The following is a 25,209-nucleotide window of genomic DNA, read 5'->3' as shown; positions in this document are numbered from 1 at the left end:
AGTGTGGACTTGTTGGGGCAAAGGGCCTATTTCCACACTGTAAGGAATTTAATTTTAAAAATCATTGGATTTAAAAGAATCTCTATTCCCTCTTAAAATCCAGTTAGTATCTTGTTTAAACTATCAATTTTAATTAAATGACTCTCAATTTACACTGTGATAAAGTTCCTTTTGAACTCACGGTAGTACTTACATTGATGTTTTTAATTTTCTGGCTTCTACTTTAAATTAATCCTCTAGTTTAGAGGCAAAGAAAGAGATATACACTAATAAATAATTTGCTTTATTTTCTGTTATACTTTGATTTCTTATCTTGAACATGGTCAGTTTGCTCTGAACACTCAAACTCTTCGTATCCTACTGATCACATACTTGTTGCTGCTTTGTGGCCTGCTCTGTTGCCACTCTTTATATCCATCCCGTTTTCCTGTTGACTGGATTGCTCTGTTGCTGCACTTGATATTCCGCTTGCAGTCTCACTGTTCTCTCATGCAGCTGCTTGTGGGACCTGAACCCACAACCTTTGTCACTCAGACTTCTAACACAAAAATTAAATCTGTTCAGACATATTATAACAATGGCTGGGGCAAGTGGGACTTGAAACCATAGTTTCCAGACTAGAAATAGGGAGACTACCAATTTCGCAAGACCCTGCTTTCATTATTCATATTTTCAATCAATCTGTTCAGAGATGTAATGACAGACTTCTGGATCAGCTGATACTTGAACCTGGGTCTTCTTGCTCAGAGGTAGGGACACTACCATTGCCTTACTACTGTTGTTACTCAGTCAAGGATTGTACAAATAAGCCATCGCTGATCATTTAAAAGTAATTACAGGCCCTGACAAGACAGATGACTGATGGTTGGCTCGTTTAGGTATTTTTGCAAGATGTACCAGGCTATCCTGCATGTGTTTGTAGCAAAATCCTAGAATGATCTGGAGGCAAAACAAGTTAAGCAAGCATGTGGATTTTCACAGTCATTGATCACACATGGCCACTAGTGTCAAACATATCAAAAAAATTGATTTGATGACAGAGTGCAATGTGATGGGGTGTGCCTCCTGCAAGCTTCCCCTTTCTGATCACTTATGGATCTAGAGGCTCATGAGCAATAAGCTGATACAGCACTGTTGCTTATAATCTTTGGTCCTCAGAGGTCCAAATCTAAAGGCTGCATAAAGCAGCTCATATGCTAATGCGATACAGAAAACCTCAAAGTTCAGAATATAATCTCGCAGTAAATGAACCCCAAATAGTGCTTTTCACACTAGCAGGCAAGAGAGAATGTGTATACGGAGTAACAAATCCTCATTTTCAGTCAAGGATATTTCAGCCCCCTCATTTGCTGTTTCATATGAAACCATGGTTTCATTAGTAAGTTTCTAGAAGCCGGAGAAATCCATGGACTTAATATGAAGTGAAAACTGTGTCAAAAATCACTGAGTACTTAACAAATGAAAACTGAGAATGGCTTCTCTCTGCTTTCAATTAAGCTTCATCTTGAAGATATGATGGTGTTGATATGAAGATCACAGCCAGGAGGTGGTAACTTACCTTACTATGGATTTCAATATTCGTGAATCACTCTAGAAAACACTTTGAATGCCATCATTTACTACGCTAGCTCCAACTCATCTCCCATGAAATAAAAATGTGTGCGTCAAATATTGTAACTGTTCTCAGAAGGATGCATTGAATACAACTCAAGCACTTTTCCAAAAGGAAAGCAAACAAAGAGCAAGAAACTGAGAAATCATTTGATGACTAAGTCATTGAGTTACTTTTATATTCCTGCTCTTGGTGTCATAAGAGGAAAGGCATTAGTAGCTTTCCCTGCTGCTTTCTTGACGAGAAAATGAGGCACGGTATGGAAGACATACAAAAAAGTGGGAGAGAAATAAAGACTTCGCCTTCTATGCTTTCTGCCATTTGCCTGGTTGAAAGCATGACTGAATACAAATATGTCTTGAACATATTAGGAATGTTCAAACTAGATGTATGTATTTTATTTTTGCAGTTAAGAAAAGACACATACACCACAGTGTTACAAAAACTTGTATTAATCATCTCCCTTCACTTTCAATATAATGCTGATATGAAATAACCATCATTTTAATTCAGTGACAAGAATGGGAGCAATAAATACATTGTAGCAAGTTTGTTGTTTAAGTCACAAGTAATTCATTGGTAACTTTAAACAAGAACAATTGAAAACTATACACTTGCAAAGAACAGCAAGTAAAACATATTAGTGTTTGTCATAAAGCTTTAACATGTAACAAACGTGCTTTTTCCATAAGGTGACAAACTGTAAAAATATGCATTTATGTGCAGCAATAACTATGCAAGAAACATACTTCTTGTACACTACCTTCTTTGTACAAGGCAACAGGAACATAAACATGCATGCATTTACAACGAGGGATTGCCTCTACTTGACATGCAAAGGAAAGAAAGCAATATGGATCTGTATATTGCAAAGAGAGGTAAGATTCTATATTGAACTCCAACAAAACTGTTCATAAATATATAGGGTATAGTATAATAAAAAAAGGGAGGAAGTATCCAGGTCATTACTGTTAGCATTGCTGTTGCTTCCTATTCCTCCCAGAGGAATAAACATTCATTATTTTCTGAATCGAGATAAAGAAATACAAAAAATAAAAGCCACCATACGAAATTTTGATGACTTGTACAAAACAATTTAATTCTTTTATTTAGTGTTTTATATATAGTGCACACACATCTGTTGCAAGACCTGCCTTTGCAAACACACAGCACTTTTTAAAATATCTTGACTATTTTGTGTCTCGCATTCTAGCCATTATCTCTTTAAAAGGCATCACAGCAGCCTGGCAGAAATTACACAAAACCTCCATTTTCAACACAAGTATAGTAGGATACATGTTTTGGGAGGCTTTTTTTTCAGTTTTTCAATGTCAAGAAGTAGTTAAGCACTTCAAACAGTTACGAGGCCAGGCTTTGTTCTGGGCTTGCAGAGATATCCTGTGTGCACGACAGTTAACAAAACAAAGACTATAAATATCAAGAATATGTCTTGTCACCTTTGTTTTTGAATTGATGGTGCTACTTTGCTCTGTATAAAACAGTTAACACTTGGGATAGGTGTAAGATACAAAAGGAAAGGCACTGCCGCTTTATTTCTAGATATTTGACTTCACAGCCTTATATGCATGCAATCATCATTTCATAAATAATTCATTTTACATAGGATAGTATTAATCAAGCTCTACACCTGCAGTCAATACAGGACTCAACAGAAGAACAGAGAATGGCATCAATGTTCTCAAGACAGAAGCCACATATTAAAATTAATTCACCAGACAGCACTTTGCAAAACAAACATTTGTTGCTATGTAAATACTTAACCTATACCTTGTCAATAGTAATAAGCAATATTAAAAAAAAATAACTAAATGGACGTTAATATTTTGAAACATACTCATGGTTACCAGCCATAGCAAGTTAATACATAACATATCTAAAATAATACATCTAATTAATAGATAACCTTTGCATCTATAAATCAGTGGAGGAATAAATATCAATTCTGATTTGTAAATACCTTTTAGGACTCTTGTTAAACAGTATTTGATGATGTGAATGTAGTTACATTACCTTTTCTGAAGCTGTATTCACGGTATAAACATTATGTATATAGTTTAATACTTTATTCACCAATTCTTTTTATAATACTGCATTTCCAACTCTGTTTCTGACAATACTATATCCATGTATATTCAATTTCACCCCATTATCTTTCTGCTGCTTCTCAGCTCTTGCCTTTTTTCTGTATCGGATGTACTAATTGTTACATTAGACTGTCTCTCTCACTCTGCTGCTGAAGCTCTAGATTACATATATTTGAATTTTTTAAATTTTGGGTAAGTATTTGGTGGAAGGGACAGGAAAAACATTCAGGATCTAATAACTTGTAATCTGTATCAACTTTGCTTTAACTGTTGACTTAGAGCTTTTTGGTTGGTACAAACAATATAAAGTAAAACCAGAACAAGCAGCATACTCACTGACAGTTATAAGAATTGCAAGGCTGATTAACTTTAACTCTCACCATACTACACACGTCTCCTGCATTTAACAACATTCCAAAACCATCCCTCATTATCAGTTTTAACATCTGTACCTATTTAGGACGAGCACCTATATTTACAATTTCCTTCAAAATGACCAAATATCCTGTCGATGCATGGCTTTCTGCTGCTAACCAAAAGAAGCAAACCTGCTGCTATCGCAGAAGGGAAAACTAAAATGCTTTAACAATACAAATCATAATGGCATACCTGAAAATGTTTATGTACCCTTTATGGTTATGTAAACAATATACAAATTGATTTAAGTTACATTTAAATCACTCATTTCAAATTCCCCTTCATAGCATACTTAAATGCTGAAAAGAGATCAATGACCCCAATCAGATGCAATGAAAATGAAAGACATCATAGATGTAGTTTCTCCCTCTTTTGGTCACAAATTTATCGTATAGTTTTATAGAATTTTTAAAAGAGCTTCAAGAAAATGTAACCAACCATTGTTGCATTGCTTCAACTTCAACTCTTCTCTCCTCATGACAAACGGTATATTACCCTTCACTTGCCATACCAACACCAACTACTCTTTTTACTTAAGTTATGGCTCTTCAATTTTAGGCATCCAGGGGGTCTCACTCTGAAATCCTTTTCGTGGACAGAACTACTTTTGATCAATCTGACTACACTTCAGATTTTGATGATACATAACAATCTAGACTCTTGCACAAAAATACGTTCATTTCACCTTGCAGAAATATAACACAAGACATTACTTGACCCTGTCCACTGCATGGGACTGGAACTTGTGAACTGCGGTCTGAACCTGCAGCTACTTTTGTGGTTCAGAGCCAGCACCAATGATGTCGTTCAACCTTCTAGATTGTTGAGGTTCTGTCAACGCCATCTGAAAATTAAAAGCAAAATCAGTACTCTGCAGCTTTATGATTATTTAATATTACATGAGCATACTTCAATGTGCAATCTAGTAATTTTATTTAAAGCCACACAATACAATTTCCCATTATATAAAAAACATGCAGGGTTTGAAATTAGTGCAACAAACTTTGGCTTCAAAAAAATAGGAAAATACAACTTATGCACAGGAACAATGCTTTTGCATCTTAGTAAATACTGGAATGAGTTGGGTTGTTTGGACTGGAGTGAGTTAAAGTAATTTATTAACAACATTTTCTTAATGAGTGTAATCAATGTAAAGAGGTTCTTGTGGCTCAGTGGTAGTTTGGGTTCAAACCTCAATTGCTTCAGAGGTGTACCATAACATGTCTGAACAGGTTGATTTAGAAAAAAAAATGCAAACCTCAAATTTTCAGATAAATTAGTTTTTTTTTTTAAATGTCACTCTCATGGGAACTTTTATTTAAAATTTATTTTTCAAAAAGCATCACTAAAAACATTTTATGATTATTTTCAGTATCAAATTTGATGAATTACAAAGTCTGGAAAATTATTCGTTTTGAAAACATTCAAGTGCATCAGTGCATTACTAGAGTTATGCACTTTTATAAAATGAACCACGATCTGTTTGACCACTTTCATAAACTGTGCAGCATGAAAGTTGCTGAAAAAGGTACATAAATGACAGAAAACTCAATCATATAACACATTTTATTAAACATTTACTTAAGTGCAATGACAAGTTTCATCATCAAGCTCACTGGACACTGCAGGAGGGCATGCCAGGACCAGTACCAAGTATACCTAAAAATGAAGTGTAAAAACTGGTGAAGCTACCAATAGGATCGCTTGCGTGCCAAACAGCATAATCAGCAAGTGATAGACATAGCTATGCGATCTCCCAACCAATGGATTAGATATATGTTTTGCAGTCCTGCCACATTTAGTCATATTTGGTGGTGGACAATTAAACAGCTCACTGGAGATGGCGGCTCGACAAATAGCCCCATTCCTAATGGAGAAGTGCAGCACAGAAAAAAAACAAAAAATGCTGAAGCACTCACAGCAATCTTGAGGCAGAAGCATCGAGTTTATAAGCCATCTTCCAGTGGTCTGCAGTATAACAGATACCAGTCTTCAGCCAATTTGATTCACTCCACTTGATATCAAGTAACAGTTGGAAGCACTGGTGAGCCCTGACAACATTCTGGCAATAGTTCTGCAGACGTGCTACAGAAATTGCCACTCCCGGAGCCAAACTTTACCAGTACAGTTACAACATTGTTGGGTAGATACCAATGTGGAATATTGCCCAAACATATCCTGTACAACAGTCTACCCTCAAATCATGAGTAGAGTGATGGAAGGGGTCATCAACAGCGCAATCAAGCAGCACCTGTTTAGCTATAACTGTTTACTGACATCCAGGCTAGGTTCTGCCAGGGCCACTCTTGACCTCATTACAACCTTGGCTCAAATGTGGACAAAAAAAAAGTAGAATTCCAAAAGTGAGAGGAGAGTGACAGCCCATGACATTGAAGACACACTCAATCCAAGTGCAGTGTGAAGTCTAGCAAAACTGGTATCAATGGGTGTCAGGGGCAAACTCTCCGCTGATGGACTAATGCCTGGCACATGGGAAGATCGTTGTGGCTGTTGGGAGTGAACTAGTCATCTCAGCTCCTGGATATCTCTACAGGTGTTCCTCAGCATATGATCATAGGCCCAACCATCTTCACCTGCTTCAATGATCTTCCTTCATCATAAAGGTCAGAAGTGGAGATGTTTGATGATTACACGATGCTCAGTATCATTGGTAAATCAGATACTGAAGCAGTCCATGTTCAAATACAACAAAAACTGGACAATATCCAGGCTTGGGCTGAAAAATGGCAAGTAACATCCGTGCCATACAACTGCCAGGTAACGACCATCTCCAATAAGAGACAATCTAACCACCACCACCCCCTTGATAATCAACAGTATTAACCATCTGAAATTGCCTACTATCAATGTGTGGGGTTACCATTGACCAGAAATTCAACTGGATTCACCACCTAAACACAGTAGCTACAACAGGGTTAGAGGTTAGGAATACAGCAGTGATAGACAGGCTTTGGGGAGTCAGGAGATGAGTTCATCATCTAAAAAGGCACAAGTCAACAAGTGTGATGAAATATTTGATTGGCACCACATCCACAAGCAATCCACACTCTCCTCAGCAGCAGTGTGTACCATCGACAAGATACTCTCTTAAGGATCTACAGTGTATCTTTCAAAACACAAACACTTTCATCCAAACAAGAGCAGATGTATGGGAACACAACCACCTGCAAACTTCCCTCCAAACTACTCACCAGGGCCAACCTACAGCACGTGGACTGCAGCGGTTCAAGGCAGCAGCTCATCACCACCTGTTCAAAGGAATCTCGGAACAGGCATTAAAATGCTGGCCAGCCAGTCTGCCCACATCCCACGAATAAATAAAACAAAAATCACTACACAAAAACAGTGGGGCAATTCCAAGGTTAGTGATTTTAAACTGACAAATACTGCACTCTCCCCTCGTAACCTCAGAAGACAATGGATAAAGGTGCCTAATCGTTTGACATAGCATTGCATGTGGAACTTAGGGTCATAGAGATGTACAGCATGGAAACAGACCCTTCGGTCCAACCCGTCCAGATATCCCAACCCAATCTAGTCCCACCTGCCAGCACCCGGCTTATATCCCTCCAAACCCTTCCTATTCATATACCCATCCAAATGACTTAAATATTGCAATTGTACCAGCCTCCACCACATCCTCTGGCAGCTCATTCCATACACGTACCACTCTCTGCGTGAAAAAGTTGCCCCTTAGGTCTCAGTTATATCTTTCCCCTCTCACCCTAAACCTATGCCATCTAGTTCTGGACTCCCTGACCCCAGGGAAAAGACTTTACCCTATCCATGCCCCTCATAATTTTGTAAACCTCTATAAGGTCACCCCTCAGCCTCAGACGCTCCAGGGAAAACAGCCCCAGCCTGTTCAGCCTCTCCTTATAGCTCAAATCCTCCAACGACCCTCTCTCCCTCGTAGCCCTACACACGGAGGAACAAAAAACACCATTTCGACTGGGACAACACATCTATCCTGGGACAGACTCAGCAAAGATATGCCAGAGAATTCCTAGAGGCCTGGCACTCCAACCACAACGCCATAAACAAACACACAGATCTAGATACCATCTATCAACCCCTCAGAAAACAAACAGGAAATGACATCAACACAAACAACAGGAACCCCATCCAGGAGAAAGATATAAATAGAAAGCAGGAGACAACAGCTTTGCTTCACTTGGAGGTCGCCACTGATGATGTTACCTAGCCAAGTAACGAAACGTATGGATATCAAACTTACAGCTCAGCAAATAAACCTACACCATACACCCTCAAATCCTCCAACCCTGGCAACATCCTTGTAAATCTTTTCTGAACCCTTTCAAGTTTCACAACATCTTTCTGATAGGAAGGAGACCAGAATTGCATGCAATATTCTAACAGTGGCCTAACCAATGTCCTGTACAGCTGCAACATGACCTCACAACTCCTGTACTCAATACTCTGACCAATAAAGGAAAGCATACCAAACGCCTTCTTCTCTATCGAATCCACCTGCGACTCTACTTTCAAGGAACTATGAACCTGCACTAAAAGGTCTCTTTGTTCAGCAACACTCCCTAGGACCTTACCATTAAGGTGTATAAGTCCTGCTAAGATTTGCTTTCCCAAAGTGCAGCACCTCGCATTTAATCGGAATTAAACTCCATCTGCCACTTCGCAGCCCATTGGCCCATCTGGTCCAGATCCTGTTGTAATCTGCGGTAATCCTCTTCGCTGTCCACTACACCTCCAATTTTGGGGTCACCTGCAAACTTACTAACTGTACCTCTTATGCTCGCATCCAAATCATTTATGTAAATGACAAAAAGTAGAGGACCCAGCACCAATCCATGTGGCACTCCACTGGTCACAGGCCTGAAGTCTGAAAAACAACCCTCCACCACCATCTTTGAGCCAGTTCTGTATCCAAATGGCTAGTTCTCCCTGTATTCTGTGAGAACTAATCAGTCTCCCGTGGGGAACCTTGTCAAACGTTTTACTGAAGTCCATATAGATCACATCTACGACTCTGCCTTCATCAATCCTCTTTGTTACTTCTTCAAAAAAACTCAATCAAGTTTGTGAGACAAGTTTCCCACGCACAAAGCCATGTTGACTATCCAGAATCAGTCCTTGCCTTTCCAAATACATGTACATCCTGCCCTCAGAATTCTTTCCAACAACTTGCCCACCACTAAGGTCAGGCTCACTGGTCTATAGTTCCCTGGCGTGACTTTACCACCCTTTTTAAACAGTGGCACCACATTTGCCAATCTCCAGACTTCTAACACCTCACCTGTGACTATCGATGATACAAATACCTCAGCAAGAGGCCCAGCAATTACTTCTCTAGCTTCCCACAGAGTTCTCGGGTACACCTGATCAGGTCCTGGAGATTTATCCACCTTTAATCGTTTCAAGACATCCAGAACTGCCTCCTTTGTAATCTGGACATTTTTCAAGAGGTCACCATCTATTTCCCTACAGTCTATATCTTCCATATCCTTTTCCACAGTAAGTACTGATGCAAAATATTCATTTAGTATCGACTCCATTCTCTGTGGCTCCACACAAAGGCTGCCTTGCTGATCTTTGAGGGGCCCTATTCTCTCCCTAGTTACCCTTTTGCCCTTAATATATTTGTAAAAACCCTTTGGATTCTCCTCAATTCTATTTGCCAAAGCTATCTCATGTTCTCTTTTTGCCCTCCTGATTTCCCTCTTAAGTATACCCCTACTTCCTTTATGCTCTTCTATGGATTCACTCGATCTATTCTGTCTATAACTGACCATACGCTGCCTTCTTTTTCTTAACCAAACCCTCAATTTCTTTAGTCATCCAGCATTCCCTATACCTACCAGCCTTCCCTTTCACCCTGACAGGAATACAGTTTCTCTGGATTCTCGTTATCTCATTTCTGAAAGCTTCCCATTTTCCAGCCATCCCTTTACCTGCAAACATCTGCCTCCAATCAGCTTTCGAAAGTTCTTGCCTAATACCGTCAAAATTGGCCTTTTGCTAATTGAGAACTTCAACTTTTAGATCTGGTCTATCCTTTTCCATCACTATTTTAAAACAAATAGAATTATGGTCGTTGGCCCCAAAGTGGTCTCCCACTGACACCTCAGTCACCTGCCCTGCCTTATTTCCCAACAGTAGGTCAAGTTTTGCACCTTCTGTAGTAGGTACATCCACATACTGAATCAGAAAATTGTCTTGTACACACTTAACAAATTCCTCTCCATCTAAACCTTTAACACTATGGCAATCCCAGTCTTTGGAAAGTTAAAATCCCCTACCATAACCACCCTATTATTCTTACAGATCTCCTGAGATCTCCTTACAAGTTTGTTTCTCAATTTCCCTCTGACCATTAGGGGATCTATAATACAATCCCAATAAGGTGATCATCCCTTTCTTATTTCACAGTTCCACCCAAATACCTTCCCTGGACGTATTTCCAGGAATATACTCCCTCAGCACAGCTGTAATGCTATCCCTTATCAAAAAGGCCACTCCCCCTCCTCTCTTGCCTCCCTTTCTATCCTGGAACATTAAGCTGCCAGTCCTGCCCATCCTTGAGCCATGTTTCTGTAATTGTTATGATATCCCAGTCCCATGTTCCTAACCATGTCCTGAGTTCATCTGCCTTTCCTGTTAGGCCCCTTGCATTGAAAAAAAATGAAGTGTAATTCATTAGTCCTACCTTGTCCCTGCCTGCCCTGACTGTTTGACTTGCTTCTGTTCTCAACTGTACCAGTCTCAGACCGATCTCTCTCCTCACTACCTCCCTGGGTTCCACCCCCCCACCTTACTAGTTTAAATCCTCCCGAGCAGCTCTAGCAAACTTCCCTGCCAGTATATTAGTCCCCTTCCAATTTAGGTGCAATCCGTCCTTCTTGTACAGGTCACTTCTACCCCAAAAGAGATTCCAATGATCCAAAAATGTTAATCCTTCTCCCACACACCAGCTCCTCAGCCATGCATTCATCTGCTCTATCCTCCTATTCCTGCTCTCACTAGCACGTAGCACTGGGAGTAATCCAGATATTACCACTCTTGAGGACCTCCTTTTTAAATTTCTGCCTAACTCTCTGATCTCCCTTCAGAATCTCAACCTTTTCCCTTCCTATATCATTGGTTTCAATGTGGACAATGACCTCTTGCTGGTCCCTCTCCTCCGTGAGAAGATTCTGCAGCCTCTGAGACATCCTTGATCCTGGCACCAGGAAAGCAACACACTATTCTGCTTTTTCTCTGCTGGCCACAGAAACATCTGTCTGTATGTCAGACTACAGAATCCCCTAACACAATTGATTTCGTGGAAGCCGACATACCGTCCATTGCATTAGAGCCAGTCTCAATACCAGAAACTTGGCTGTTTGGGCTACGTTCCCCTGAGAATCCATCACCCCTTACATTTTCCAAAACAGCATACCTGTTTGAAAAGGGTATATCCACAAAAGACTCCTGCCCTAGGTGCTGAACTCTCACCCTTCCTGAAGTTAACCCATCTTTCCCCTCTTCCTATAACTGCCATCCACCACATGCTGTTGCTGTTGCAAATCCCTCATCACTTCTATTTGTCTCTCCAACCGATCCACTCGATCCAATAAGATCCACATCCAACAGCATTTCTGACAGATATAATCAGCAGTAACCCTTAAACTCCCACAAGTAGTGCATATCACTGCAAAGGCCATTTTTGCTCCTTCACAATCTACAGACCCAGAAAATAACACCGTCTTATTCCTCTACAAAACACTGCACCAGGTTAAATTAATAGCTATGGCTTATATTTCAAGTTTAATATTTTATAGCTCATATTTTAAGTTTAAGTTTAATCAAGAGACTTACCTCCAAAATGTATAAATCAAGAAAGAACCCACTGTACTCACTAATACAGCCTCTCTCGGACATACTTAAAACAATGATTAACTTACCTGATTCTGTGTTGTGAACTTCGCCTAAACAGGTTCCTCCAAGATTAGCTGTGAATTTTACTGTCTGTTAATTTTCCCAGATGCACTCCAATGTCCAGTGACACATGAATTCAAAAACAGCAAAGGCAGTAACTGTGCAGGTTCTCTCTCTCTGTTCTGCAATGTCCTCACCATGTGCTTCCTTTGTCTGTTCTTCTCCCTTTTAAAACTGCTTATTAAATATTTCTCTCCCATATTTTGGAAAAGTTCTCACTCATCAAATCAAAATATATACATCAATGAACACCAAAGGCTAGAAATTCACATGTCTAGCATGACAGAGCAGGCCTGCATAATTTTCTGGTGTACCTCTTACCAGCTGCTTCCTGTGTGCCCATGCTCAGTTCTTTCTCTGCCAGAAGCAGGTTGCATGAGGTGTGCACCATGCATGCGCTGGAAGGGTCAGATTCTGAACTATACTGATGTCTCTCAATGCTGCAGTTTAATGCGGTTTAATGCAATGAAAAGTCCAAAACTTGGACAACCAATGTCCAGGCAACATCTACGGTTTTACTCGAGACACAAAACAAGCAAAACTGCAAGGCAGATTCTGCAATTGCACAACTTAAGTGCCTTTAAGTTAAAGCTTTGTAATTATTTGCACTGTGAAGTTTCAAGAAATAGTCCTGATTATTCTTGGGTGTTGCCAAATCCTCTCAGGCATGTTAAAGGAGTAGGTGATTAAAGGGTGCAGTGATGCAGTTGTTATAATCTCCATAGAAATCTTTTAAAAAGAAATTCCTTCTTCCAGTTATTAACTGAAAGCTCAAAGTTTGCGAGGAGATTTGTAGCTCGGGTGCTCGTTGTTGTGGTTCTGTTCGCCGAGCTGGGAATTTGTGTTGCAGACGTTTCGTCCCCTGTCTAGGTGACATCCTCAGTGCTTGGGAGCCTCCTGTGAAGCGCTTCTGTAATCTTTCCTCCGGCATTTGTAGGAGTTTGAATCTGCCGCTTCTGGTTGTCAGTTCCAGCTGGGCTGTTGACTGGTGGTCTGTATCTGACACATGGTGGAAGGATTAGATTCTTTCGGCATTCATGCAGGAACCGGAGTTGTTCGTATGTGGCGCTTAGGCGGTTGGCACAGGATTTCCATCTCCTGGCTTGTCTTCGCGTCTTTCGCCTGTAGGTGTTCAAAGTTTGTGAGAAGATTTGTAGCTCGGGTGCTCGTTGTTGTGGTTCTGTTCGCTGAGCTGGGAACACCAACTAGCCACGAAATGACAACCAGCTATCCTTAGTAGCCACACATGCAGATGACAAGCAACATGAATTCGACTGGGACAACACTACTATTATAGGACAAGCCAAACAGAGAACAGCCAGGGAATTCCTAGAGGCGTGGCACTCATCCACAGATTTGATCAATAAGCACATCGACCTGGACCCAATATACGGACCACTGTAATGGACAGCTGGAACTGACAACCGGAAGCGGCAGATTCAAACCACTATAAATGCTGGAGGAAACATCACAGAAGCGCTTCACAGGACACTCCCAAGCACTGAGGATGTCACCTAGATAGGGGACGAAACGTCTGCAATACAAATTCCCAGCTCGGCGAACAGAATGACAACAGAATATTTCGCATTAAGCTAAAATGTTTACTGTACAGAAGCAAGAAAAGTAGGTGGCACAGTGGTTTGGGTGATTGGGGTTAGCACTGCTGCCTCAATACTAGGGACTTGGATTAGATTTGAGCCTGTGTGTGGAGTTTGCACATTCTTGCTGTGTTTGTGCAGATTTCACGTGGGTACTCTGCTTTCCTCCCACAGTCCAAAGATGTACGGGTTAGGTGGGTTGGCCTTGGTAGGTGAGGGTGGGGTTGGGGTCTGGGAGGTGGCGTGGTTCTGGGTGGGATGCTCTTCCGAGGGTCAGTGCAGACTCAATGGGCTGAATGGCCTCTTTCTGCATTGAAGGATTTCTATGATGCAGTGGTACTAAATTAAACATAAAAAAACTACATACTTTAAAACCCAAAATCTCAACAAAACACTCAGCTACTTTTATTTACATTCAAGAACTCTTATACTTTCCAGGATCTTGAGGATTTCCAGGATCTTGAGGGCCTCTTCACTTTCCTGAGACAAAACTGAAGTGTGCTACAGTTCTCAGGAATTCACTTGGATTCTCTTCAGTGTTCCCATTATTTTGTGAGATCAAATTTCCTGGTGCTCTTCCACCAGCACCTAGCTAGCTAAACTCTTCCTCAATATCTCATAATTGTGAATCTCCAGCACAACTACAGGCTTCACTGCATTATTGCTTAATGTTTCAAATCAAAGACCCTTAAGTTCCAGATAAACCTCTACTCCCGGTCTACAGCTCTCTCTATCTTTCCAATTCATCTGGACCTAAACTTCAACTAAAATACTTCTATAGTTCTGATAAACCACAAAGCAAAGAAAATACATTCCTGCAATTTATCCCACAGCAGTATGGCACATCTAGGATATCGCAGAGATTTCAACTAAACCTCAAGTTCCCAAAGCTTTCCTTTATTCTAGGAAATCATATGAACTTGAACCGCTTATTGAGACAACTGTAGATGTCGTGTCTCTATAAAGACACTTAAAGTAATGCTTTCCATTTGAGTTTATTAAACATACAATGGTCACCCTTTGATTTGCAATTATTTTAAGTCTGCTTATGGGCTTTTAAAACCAGGTGTTTTTATTTACCTGACATTTACAAATCAAAATTCCTAAACTAAAAGTTATATTCTTTAAATACATGGATCTTTAAATTTGCTACTCATAATAGTGTCTCTTGATCTGCAACTCCATAGGGAAATTGAGCATGCTGCAAAGCAGGCAAGCGCTGTACCACCTCACTTGCCAAGCTAGAATCTGAATCCTCAATCTTCCATAGCTCAGAGTCAGAGAGATGTACAGCATGGAAACAGACCCTCCGGTCCAACCCATCCATGCCAACCAGATATCCCAACCCAATCTAGTCCCACCTGCCAGCACCTGGCCCATATCCCTCCAAACCCTTCCTATACATATAGCCATCCAAATGCCTCTTAAATGTTGCAATTGTACCAGCCTTCACCACATCCTCTGGCAGCTCATTCCATACAAATACCACACTCTGCATGAAAAAGCTGCCCCTTCGGTCTCTTTTATATCTTTCGCCTCTCACCCTAAACCTATGCCCTCTCGTTCTGGACCCCCCACCCCAGGGAAAAGACTTTGTCTATTTATCCTATCCATGCCCCTCAATTTTGTAAACCTCTATAAGCTCACCCCGACGCTGCAGGGAAAACAGCGCCAGCCTGTTCAGCCTCTCCCTGTAGCTCAGATCCTCCAACCCTGGCAACGTCCTTGTAAATCTTTTCTGAACCCTTTCAAATTTCACAACATCTTTCCGAAAGGAAGGAGACCAGAATTGCACGCAATATTCTAACAGTGGCCTAACCAATGTCCTGTACTGCCGCAACATGACCTCCCAACTCCTGTACTCAATACTCTGACCAATAAAGGAAAGAATACCAAACGCCTTCTTCACTATCCTACCTACCTGCAACTCCACTTTCAAGGAGCTATGAACCTGCACGCCAAGGTCCCTTTGTTCAGCAACACTCCCCAGGACCTTACCATTCAGGTGTATAAGTCATGCTAAGATTTGCTTTCCCAAAATGCAGCACCTAGCATTTATCGGAATTAAACTCCATCTGCCACTTCACAGCCCAATGGCCCATCTGGTCCAGATCCTGTTGTAATCTGCGGTAATCCTCTTCGCTGTCCACTACACCTCCAATTTTGGGGTCATCTGCAAACTTACTAACTGTACCTCTTATGCTCGCATCCAAATCATTTATCTAAATGACAAAACCTAGAGGGCCCAGCACCGATCCTTGTGGCACTCCACTGGTCACAGGTCTCTAGTCTGAAAAGCAACCCTCCACCACCACCCTCTGTCTTCTACCTTTGAGCCAGTTCTGTATCCAAATGGCTAGTTCTCCCTGTATTCTGAGAGATCTAACCTTGCTGATCAGTCTCCCGTGGGGAACCTTGCCGAATGCCTTACTGAAGTCCATATAGATCACATTTACGGTTCTGCCCTCATCAATCCTCTTTGTTACTTCTTCAAAAAACTCAACCAAGTTTGTGAGACATGATTTCCCATACACAAAGCCATGTTGACTATCCCGAATCAGTCCTTGCCTTTCCAAATACATGTACATCCGGTCCATCAGGATTCCCTCCAACAACTTGCCCACCACTGAGGTCAGGCTCACTGGTCTATAGCTCCCTGGCTTGTCTTTACCGCCCTTCTTAAACAGTGGCACCACGTTTGCCAACGTTCAGTCTTCTGATACCTCACCTGTGACTATCAATGATACAAATATCTCAGCAAGAGACCCAGCAATCACTTGTCTAGCTTCCCACAGAAGTCTTGGGTACACCTGATCAGGTCCTGGGGATTTATCCACCGTTTCAAGACATCCAGCACTTCCTCCTCTGTAATCTAGACATTTTGCAGGATGTCACCATCTATTTCCCTACAGTCTATATCTTCCATATCCTTTTCCACAGTAAATACTGATGCAAAATATTCATTTAGTATCGCCCCCATTTTCTGTGGCTCCACACAAAGGCTGCCTTGCTGATTTTTGAGGGGCCCTATTCTCTCCCTAGTTACCCTTTTGTACTGTGGTTAGCACTGCTGCCTCACAGCGCCTGAGACCCGGGTTCAATTCCCGCCTCAGGCGACTGACTGTGTGGAGTTTGCACGTTCTCCCCGTGTCTGCGTGGGTTTCCTCCGGGTGCTCCGGTTTCCTCCCACAGTCACAAAGATGTGCAGGCCAGGTGAATTGGCCATGCTAAATTGCCCATAGTGTTAGGTAAGGGGTAAATGTAGATGTAGGGGTATGGGTGGGTTACGCTTCGGCGGGGCGGTGTGGACTTGTTGGGCCGAAGGGCCTGTTTCCACACTAAGTAATCTAATCTAATCTACTTAATATATTTGGATTCTCCTTAATTCTATTTGCCAAAGCTATGTCCCCATTTTGCCCTCCTGATTTCCCTCCTAAGTATACTCCTACTTCCTTTACACTCTAAGGATTCACTTGATCTATCCTTTCTATACCTGACATATGCTTCCTTCTTTTTCTTAACCAAACCCTTAATTTCTTTAGTTATCCAGCATTCCCTATACCTACCAGCCTTCCCTTTCACCCTGACAGGAATATACTTTCTCTGGATTCTTCTTATCTCATTTCCGAAGGCTTCCCATTTTCCAGTCGTCCCTTTACCTGCGAACATCTGCCTCCAATCAGTTTTCGAAAGTTCTTGCCTAATAACGTCAAAATTGGCCTTTTGCTAATTTAGAACTTCAACTTTAAAATCTGGTCTATCCTTTTCCAATACTATTTTAAAACAAATAGAATTGCCTGAAATGTCGATTTTCCTGCTCCTCGGATGCTGCCTGACCAGCTGTGCTTTTCCAGCACCACTGTGATCTAAACTCTGGTTTCCAGCATCTGCAGTCCTCACTTTTGCCTAATGCAAGATCAGGTCCAGTGACATATAAAGTTCATATAGATGTGACGGTCCTCAACAAGAACATTAACCATATGAAAGCCGCAAACTCACAAATGGTGCAGGAACAAAACATCCCCGGCTTCTTGACTGCCTTTCTGACTGTCCTGAAACCCAGCCTGCCTTGAAATGAATTTGCTCACTTAATTAAACTTTCAATATTTCTTGGCAATGTTATACTTCCATCTGCAATTGAGAGAATGCCATATATCTTTGTGCCATCAACAGATTTAGATTTATGGCTTTCAGTTTTGACATCTGAGTCCTTATGGAAGCGTGATGTGGCAAATCTCACCCCAGCATCTTGGTGTATAGAGACTTATTCAGTACTGTCCAGTTTGCTGCCCATCCCATGATGCTTGAGGTTTTTTTTTGGGATATTAGGTATAAATCATAAATGCAAGGAAGTGCTGCTGGATTAGTAGTGGGAAAATGGTGCATTGAATCACATAGGTGACTGGAATTGTGGTGAATATGAGGGGTCCTGTAAAAATGTATTTACTGATACTGACCATGCACATGAGATCATTAGACTGCTTGTAGCACTGCTCCCTGTTGACTTCTTTGGCCACGTGGTCCCATCCTGTTCTGATGATAGTCCTTGGATCTCTTGCTGCCCAATACCCCACAACCTCACCACTCCTGCCACTATGACTACTACTGGATTAGATTCATGCTATCTCTCTTCCTGCAGAACTAATGCCTCCAGCACTGCATCTCCCACTTAAGAGCCCCTTCTCGGGTATTCACTCTGCAGTAATTTACATTGCAAAAACAAATGCACAACTTCCCTTTAGGGTACAGCCTGGCCTTGAGTATGAAACCTGACTATATGATGTGGGGTCAGTGGACAAAACTGCTCTCCCCTGCTGCAGCATAAAGGGGCTGCAGGAAACATTTCGGAGCAGGCAGCAATGCTGGGGCTCCTTGAACCAATAGGCAAAGTTGGTTGGTCCCCTGTTCAAAATGAGACTGACCAATAATAGTCCCAAATATACAAATATTTAAAGAATAATTGTCTAGAAAATGGCACAGAATGTAAGACAAACTTCATTTGACATTCAACTTGCAAAATTACAAGAGGAGCTAGAAAATTTCATGATTCAGGAGAGGATGAGAAATTGAAACGAATATTAAATTTTCCACCAATAAAGCGCCTAGCCTTGATGGGTTTACAGTGTTTTACATACAGAATTTTTCATGTCAATGATATCCAATCTCATGTCCCATAATCAACTGAAGACCATAATTGCTAGATCTCTAAAGGGAAAAGGCAATTAATTGCTCTCTTCAATTCTAAATGCAAAATCTTGTCCCTCAGTTGAAACTGCTCTTACCTATTTTGGATATGATCAAGATGAACATCTGCTCGAGACTGGTTAAATCGATTGGTTAAATACACAAATTAAGTACATCATGTAAAGAGCAGCACTTTTGTTCAATGCTAGAACTACTCTTGGCTTAGAGGAGTGGTTATATAAATAGATGGTGCCCACATTTCCTAACTGGAAAACTAGTTCGTTTGCTGAGCCTCAAGCTGTGGTTTGCCCTTCGCAATTAGCCATAAAATCCAAATACAAGGAAGTAACTTCATATTGAACATAGGAGAAAATTAAAATGTGCTTAAAATATCCAGGTCTACTTCCATCTTTAAAATGTTAAACTTTTTTCAGTTTTGAGCCAATACTTTCATCCCACTACTTAGTAACAGGGTGCTGTAATACATCAGTACACAATCACACATTCATCATTTAAGGCACTTGCAGCACGGAATATAGTTTTCAGATTGGCATAACATTTGAATCTGGAGTTGCATTAATACATTTTTCTCTGCCCAGAGTATTTTTCCCCATTGGAACAACTTTTCAGAAATGTTTAAGAAAATATATTTGCTCTTTAAGCTAACTTGTCAGTATTTGGACGTGGGACGCAATGGTTGATTGCAAAACGGAAACTTTATGATGAGTTTTATTACATCAGCAACAATACTACAAAATATAAATCTATTAATATTTTTGTCAGCATTATTATCTAACAGGCATAGAAAAATAGTGGATTATCACTAATTGCCACAATAATTCAGGGAGACTTTTGTTTAAAACAGAATATTGAAATAAATAATTGCAGAGAATATTGAGCTAAATTAATAATTAAACCATTTGAAATTAAATTAAAAATAAATTCTATACAACTTGCATCTAAAACATATAGTTTTCCAATATGTTTTAATTATGATAATTCAGGTGTTAAGTAATGAAAACAGATTGGAGTTTTAAATCTTTGTAAAGATTTGTAGATTTTAAAATACTATGCTGGAATAAAACAAATTTTGTGAAGAAATCTTAATTTCTATGAAATTATTATAAAATGTACTCTTCTGTTAGATGGCAGGCTGGAGAAAATTTACAGCATCGATCGAAACTCACTGACTGCAAATAAAACATTACCACAAGTTAACCTAACATTGTGTACTTTGCTGGGAAAGTGAGGTTTAAGGAAATGCCTCAAGGTTTGCTATATTAATAAGCCATTTAAGAGACATGCAAAGCAGATGGCACATGGACACAGGTCATTCTGTTAGAATTCTGGAGCATGACTCAAGGACAGCAGTCCTACATACCAAACCATACCACATTATTGGCTGGGCTTTCCCAAAAATATTATTAATACATTATTTTAACAGAGACTTCATTGTGTACCTATCGGTTTAATTATAAATAGGACATTCAGTTTCCACTTCATTAATGAAATCAAATATAAATGTGCCAAGTTGTGTTGAAATAATCAGGAAAACTCATCAGAAAACAACTTGGAAGTGTACTGTTTGACCAGATTGATCCTTTAGTTCTGGATCAACATGAATTTTGAACCAAGGCACTAGCATATCAAAGATACATACATATTATTTAATTGCTGCAAAAATAAAAAAAGTTATATACTTAAGCACCATTAAAAATACTTTTCAGCCATGTACTATTTATCTTGCAGTGTTCAAGACCATGCTGTTGAACCTACGCATATACACAAGTCATTTTGAAGTTCACAAAAATAGCTTGTGAAGTGGATGGAAAACAGTGCACAATAAGGGATTAGATTTTACCCTGCTCCAAGTAAAGCTCTGCCTTTTTAACCGTCATCAATAAAATTTTACAAAGAATATGTGAAGTTAAAATAAAATTACTGCATTAAATCCATACTGCCATATACCAACTTTTAAAACTTGATAATTCTGGAAAAATTAAGATACAGAAATATATACATCACCAAGGATATTCAAGGTAAATTTGTCAAAGGCAAATTCCATTTGACAAAATTTACTACTATTTAAGAAATTGAACAAGTTCAGATAAAGACATATCTTGTTCATTAATGTCCTTTTGGGAAAGGAATCTGCCATCCTTACCTGATTAGGTGTGCTACTGAATTTAGGCTCACAGCAATGCGGTAGACTCTCAATTTCCCTTCTGGGCAATTGGGGATGGGTAATAAATACTGGCCTAACCAGCAACACCCACTTTCTATGAATGAATTTTCTGAAAAACAACTTACCACCCAGAGCATGTTCAGTCATGCTGAGGCACAATGATTCCAGTCTGTTGTTTATATCTGGTTCTGTTACTGGCACTTGGAACTCTGAAAGGAAAAATGCCCATTCATTAGGTTTCAAAGATATCTAAACAGACAAGATTATCACTGTGAAGCTGAAATATCTAACGAAATATTCATAATTATCAAACAATTGAGATACTTATGGTTTCTGAAAATCATACATTGAATCCCAATAGTGTGGAAGCACACAATTTGGCCAATTGAGTCCACACCATCCATCCTCAGAGAAAAATCACCCAAAACCACCTCTCCCACATAATCCTGCATTACCCACAGCTAATCCACCTAGCCTGCACATCTTTGGCCAAGTCAAATTTGCCAGTCCTTGTATGGCCAACAAGTATCCTTACTAAAATTCAATGCGGTTCAACTGAAAGGGCATAGTGTAAGGAATGGAAAATGATAATGATATACTTGGAACCCATTTCTGGGTATGAAGAGAATTTATGATTTTATTTGGAAATTGTTCTGTCCACTTAACTCAAATGAACAGCTTTAAGTTTGATTTGTTGTTCCAAACTGTCTGTATTATTCATTTTAAGAAAAGGTTGAATCTTTACTTCTGATATTATGTATTCCATTCTGTGAATATATTTCTGCCAATATGATTTTACAATTCACATGAAGAGTGAAGTCATCCATGATTAACATACTGCCTTTTTCTTTAATCAAGTCCACACAGATCCTCTGAACAGCAGCCCACCTAGACCCACCCACACCTAACCTGTAACCCTGAATTTTCCACAGCTAAGCCACTTAGCCTGCACATCCCTAGACACAATGGGCAATTTATATTAGTGAATCCACCTAACCTGCACATCTATGGAGGAAACCCACACAGGTACAGGAGAATGTTGCCAAAGGGTCAAATTGAATCTGGGTGACTGTTGCTGTGAGGTAGCAGTGCTAAGCACTGAGCCATTGTGCCACCCTCAGAAATGACTGAGGAATTAGACCATAAGACATAAGACATAGGAGTGGAAGTAAGGCCATTCGGCCCATCGAGTCCACTCCGCTAATTGAATAAGTATTAATACTTTGCACCTTAAATAGTAAGAGATAATAATAGCAGTCCAAAAATTTGGGATGGTTTTCCTAAAACAATATGTAATGGATCCAACCGGGGATCAGGCTGCTTTGGATAATGTATAGTGAGGCAGATTTAATCAATGATCTGAGTAGGAAACAGTGACCATAACACAGCAGAATTTAGAATTCAGTTGAGAGTGAGAAACTTGGAATGGAAATAACAGTGCTAAACATAATGAGTGCAGAGTTAGCTGAAGTGGATTGGGAAGGGAGTTTAACTAAAAACGTGGTTGATAAACTTCCGTAGACATACAAGAAAATAGCTCACGACTCAAAAGATATATCCTGGTGAGGAAGAATTATTCTAAGAATGATATAAACTAACACTGGTTAACCAGAGAAGTTAAGGGGATTATTAAGTTGTAAATAAAACATTAACCTTTTCTACATTGTACAAGACCAAGGTTTAGGAAAGTTTAAAAACCAACAAAAAGAACCAAACAGAAAAGAGAAAATACAGGAATAAACTAACAGGTAATACAAGAAAAGGATATGGAGAGCGTCTTTAAATATATTTTAAAAAGCTAAGTGAACGTCTGAGAATGACTGAGTTGAATAAGTATAATTACTTTGCATCTTCAAATGATAGACAATAATTTATTTTTGAGATTAGATTACTTACAGTGTGGAAACAGGCCCCTCGGCCCAACAGGTCCACGCTGACCCTCTGAAGAGCAACCCACCCAGACCCATTTCCCTACACCATGGGCAACTTAGCACAGCCAGTTCACCCAACCTGCACATTTTTGGACTGTGGGAGGCAACTGGAGCACCCGGAAGAAACCCACACAGACACGGGGAGAATATGCAAATTCTACACAAACAGTTGCCTGAGGCAGGAATTGAACCCAGGTCTGTGGCTCTGAGAGGCAGCAGTGCTAACCAGTATACCACCGTGCTGTCCGTGCTAATAATAGCATTCCAAAAATACAAATAATCAAGGGGTAGACTTTAGGGAAGGGATGGTGATGAATAAATACAATGACGATCACCAGAGAAAAAAAAAGTAATCAGCTCAAACTAGTTTCCCTGAAGGCCAATAAAGTCACTTGGACCTAATGGGATGCACCCCAGGATATCAAAAGTAGTATCTACTGGTAGGAATCTTCTGGAAAAGACTCAGAATTGGCAAACTGTCAATCTAAGACCCTTATTCAACAAAAGGAGAGAGTGATAAAAACAGGTAACTATAAGCCATTCGGCATAACATCGGTCATTGGGAAAATATTGGATTATAAATATTACAAATAAAGGAGAACTTTAACGCACCTAATATAATTTTAAAAGTCAGCCTGGTTTCATGAAGGGGAAAACATGCCTGACAAATTTATTGAATTCTTTGAAAAGGTATCAAGCAGTAGGAACCAGTAGATGTAATATATTTGCATTTCCGAAAGGCACTGGAAATGGTAGCACACAAAAGACTACTGAAGATAAGAGCCCATAGTTTTGGGAGTAGTACATTAGCATTGATAGAGAATTGGCTAACAGCAGATAGAAATTTGGGACAAGAGAGGAATTTTAAGGACAGCAAACCATAACAAATGAGACTACCACAGGTATCAGGGTGGGGGCACAACAATTTACAACCTACATGAGGAAGTGAATGTATCATTGCCAAGTAGGGTAAAAATATAGGTGATGGCAGAGTAGGATGCTCCAACCTGAGCTTCTCTGTTCCCTCTGTTTATTTCCCATTTTTGTCTTTTTTCTCCCCCCGCCCCAGTAAGTAAATAGGGAAGGCAAATGGAACATTGCCCTTTATTTCTGGCTTTCTGGTGCAAGATGGTAGCAGTGTAACAGGACTGCATGCAGGCTCTTAGCTGGAGCCAATCTGTTTTCCTTCTTTGTTTTACTTTTGCTTCTGCTTGTCTTTTGCTTTATTTTCCTTTTCTTTTGTTTTATTTTCCTTCTTTTGTGGTTTGCTGGCTGGCAGGCACCAGCGTGGCAGTGAGAGCAGGCCACACAGAGTGGCAGACATGGCTTCTCTTGGCAACAAGTGGCAGTGGCAGCAGCAGTGACGATGTCCTCCCAGCGTTTGGAGCCAGCAGCAAAGCTCCTCCAGTGATTGGGGCCGGTGGCAGCTGGCAAGGTGACTTCTGCAGCTGAAGCAGGACCCGCAGCCCAGTGGCACCACAACCAGTGACTCCTGGTTGCAGGGAGAGTGTGGGTACAGCAATTTCAGTGAAGTGGACCCAGCAGTGAAGCGATGACATCTCAAGTGGGGTGACTCCTATGTTGGTGGATACGGCACAGGCAGTGGTGAAGTGGTGGAGATCTTCCTTGAGGCTGGGTGTCAGCACAGACTGAGATGGAAAAACTGATATTCTGAACGTTTTACTTGTTTATTTTTCTAATTTATTGCTATGACCAAAAATGCTGGACTATTTATTTACTTACTTGTCTAATTTTTTTTGTTTCCTACGACTTTGATTTTAAGTATCTGTACCGAGGTACCCTTTGTACCTTAGATGGTGCTGTATGTGGCGATTGTAAACTTTTCAGTGGTCTCATTTGAGTGCATATGACAATAAAGTTAATTCAATCCAACATTTCAAAAGGAATGAAAATATAGATTTGTAACTGTAAACTGAATTTGTTAACTATAGGAGGCATTACTTAGACCCTGGCCTTAACTGCCTCCTGTTCACCACAAATGCCCAATCCTCCATTCCCCACCAGGATGTTCTGAGAGATCTTGATTTCTTCCTTGACTAGAGGCCTGAACATTCTCCATCCACCACCACACTCAGCCTGGCTGAACTTGTTCTCTGAACAATTTCTCCTTTAATTTATCTCACATCTGCCAAATCAAGGGAATGGTTACGGGCACCCGAATGGGTCCCAGTTATGCCTC

General features: G+C 40.3%; 1 protein-coding gene across 7 annotated transcripts in view; it reads right to left on the bottom strand.

Moving 5' to 3' along the window:
• Positions 1–1,983: 1,983 nt before the first annotated feature.
• The window catches only part of samd4a (sterile alpha motif domain containing 4A), a 200,485-nt gene continuing 177,259 nt past the window's right edge, over positions 1,984–25,209 (bottom strand). For all 7 annotated transcript variants that reach the window (XM_072568755.1, XM_072568754.1, XM_072568753.1 and 4 more), the window contains 2 exons: positions 21,204–21,287; positions 1,984–4,978 (listed from right to left, as the gene is read on the bottom strand). In XM_072568755.1, coding sequence (XP_072424856.1) covers positions 4,950–4,978; positions 21,204–21,287 — 113 coding nt within the window. In that variant the 3' untranslated portion in view covers positions 1,984–4,949. The remainder of the gene's footprint in view (positions 4,979–21,203; positions 21,288–25,209) is intronic.

Source organism: Chiloscyllium punctatum, chromosome 4 (assembly GCF_047496795.1).
Source record: "Chiloscyllium punctatum isolate Juve2018m chromosome 4, sChiPun1.3, whole genome shotgun sequence".
Classification (NCBI taxonomy): Eukaryota; Metazoa; Chordata; class Chondrichthyes; order Orectolobiformes; family Hemiscylliidae; genus Chiloscyllium; species Chiloscyllium punctatum.
This window is presented reverse-complemented; position numbering and strand designations above follow the sequence as displayed.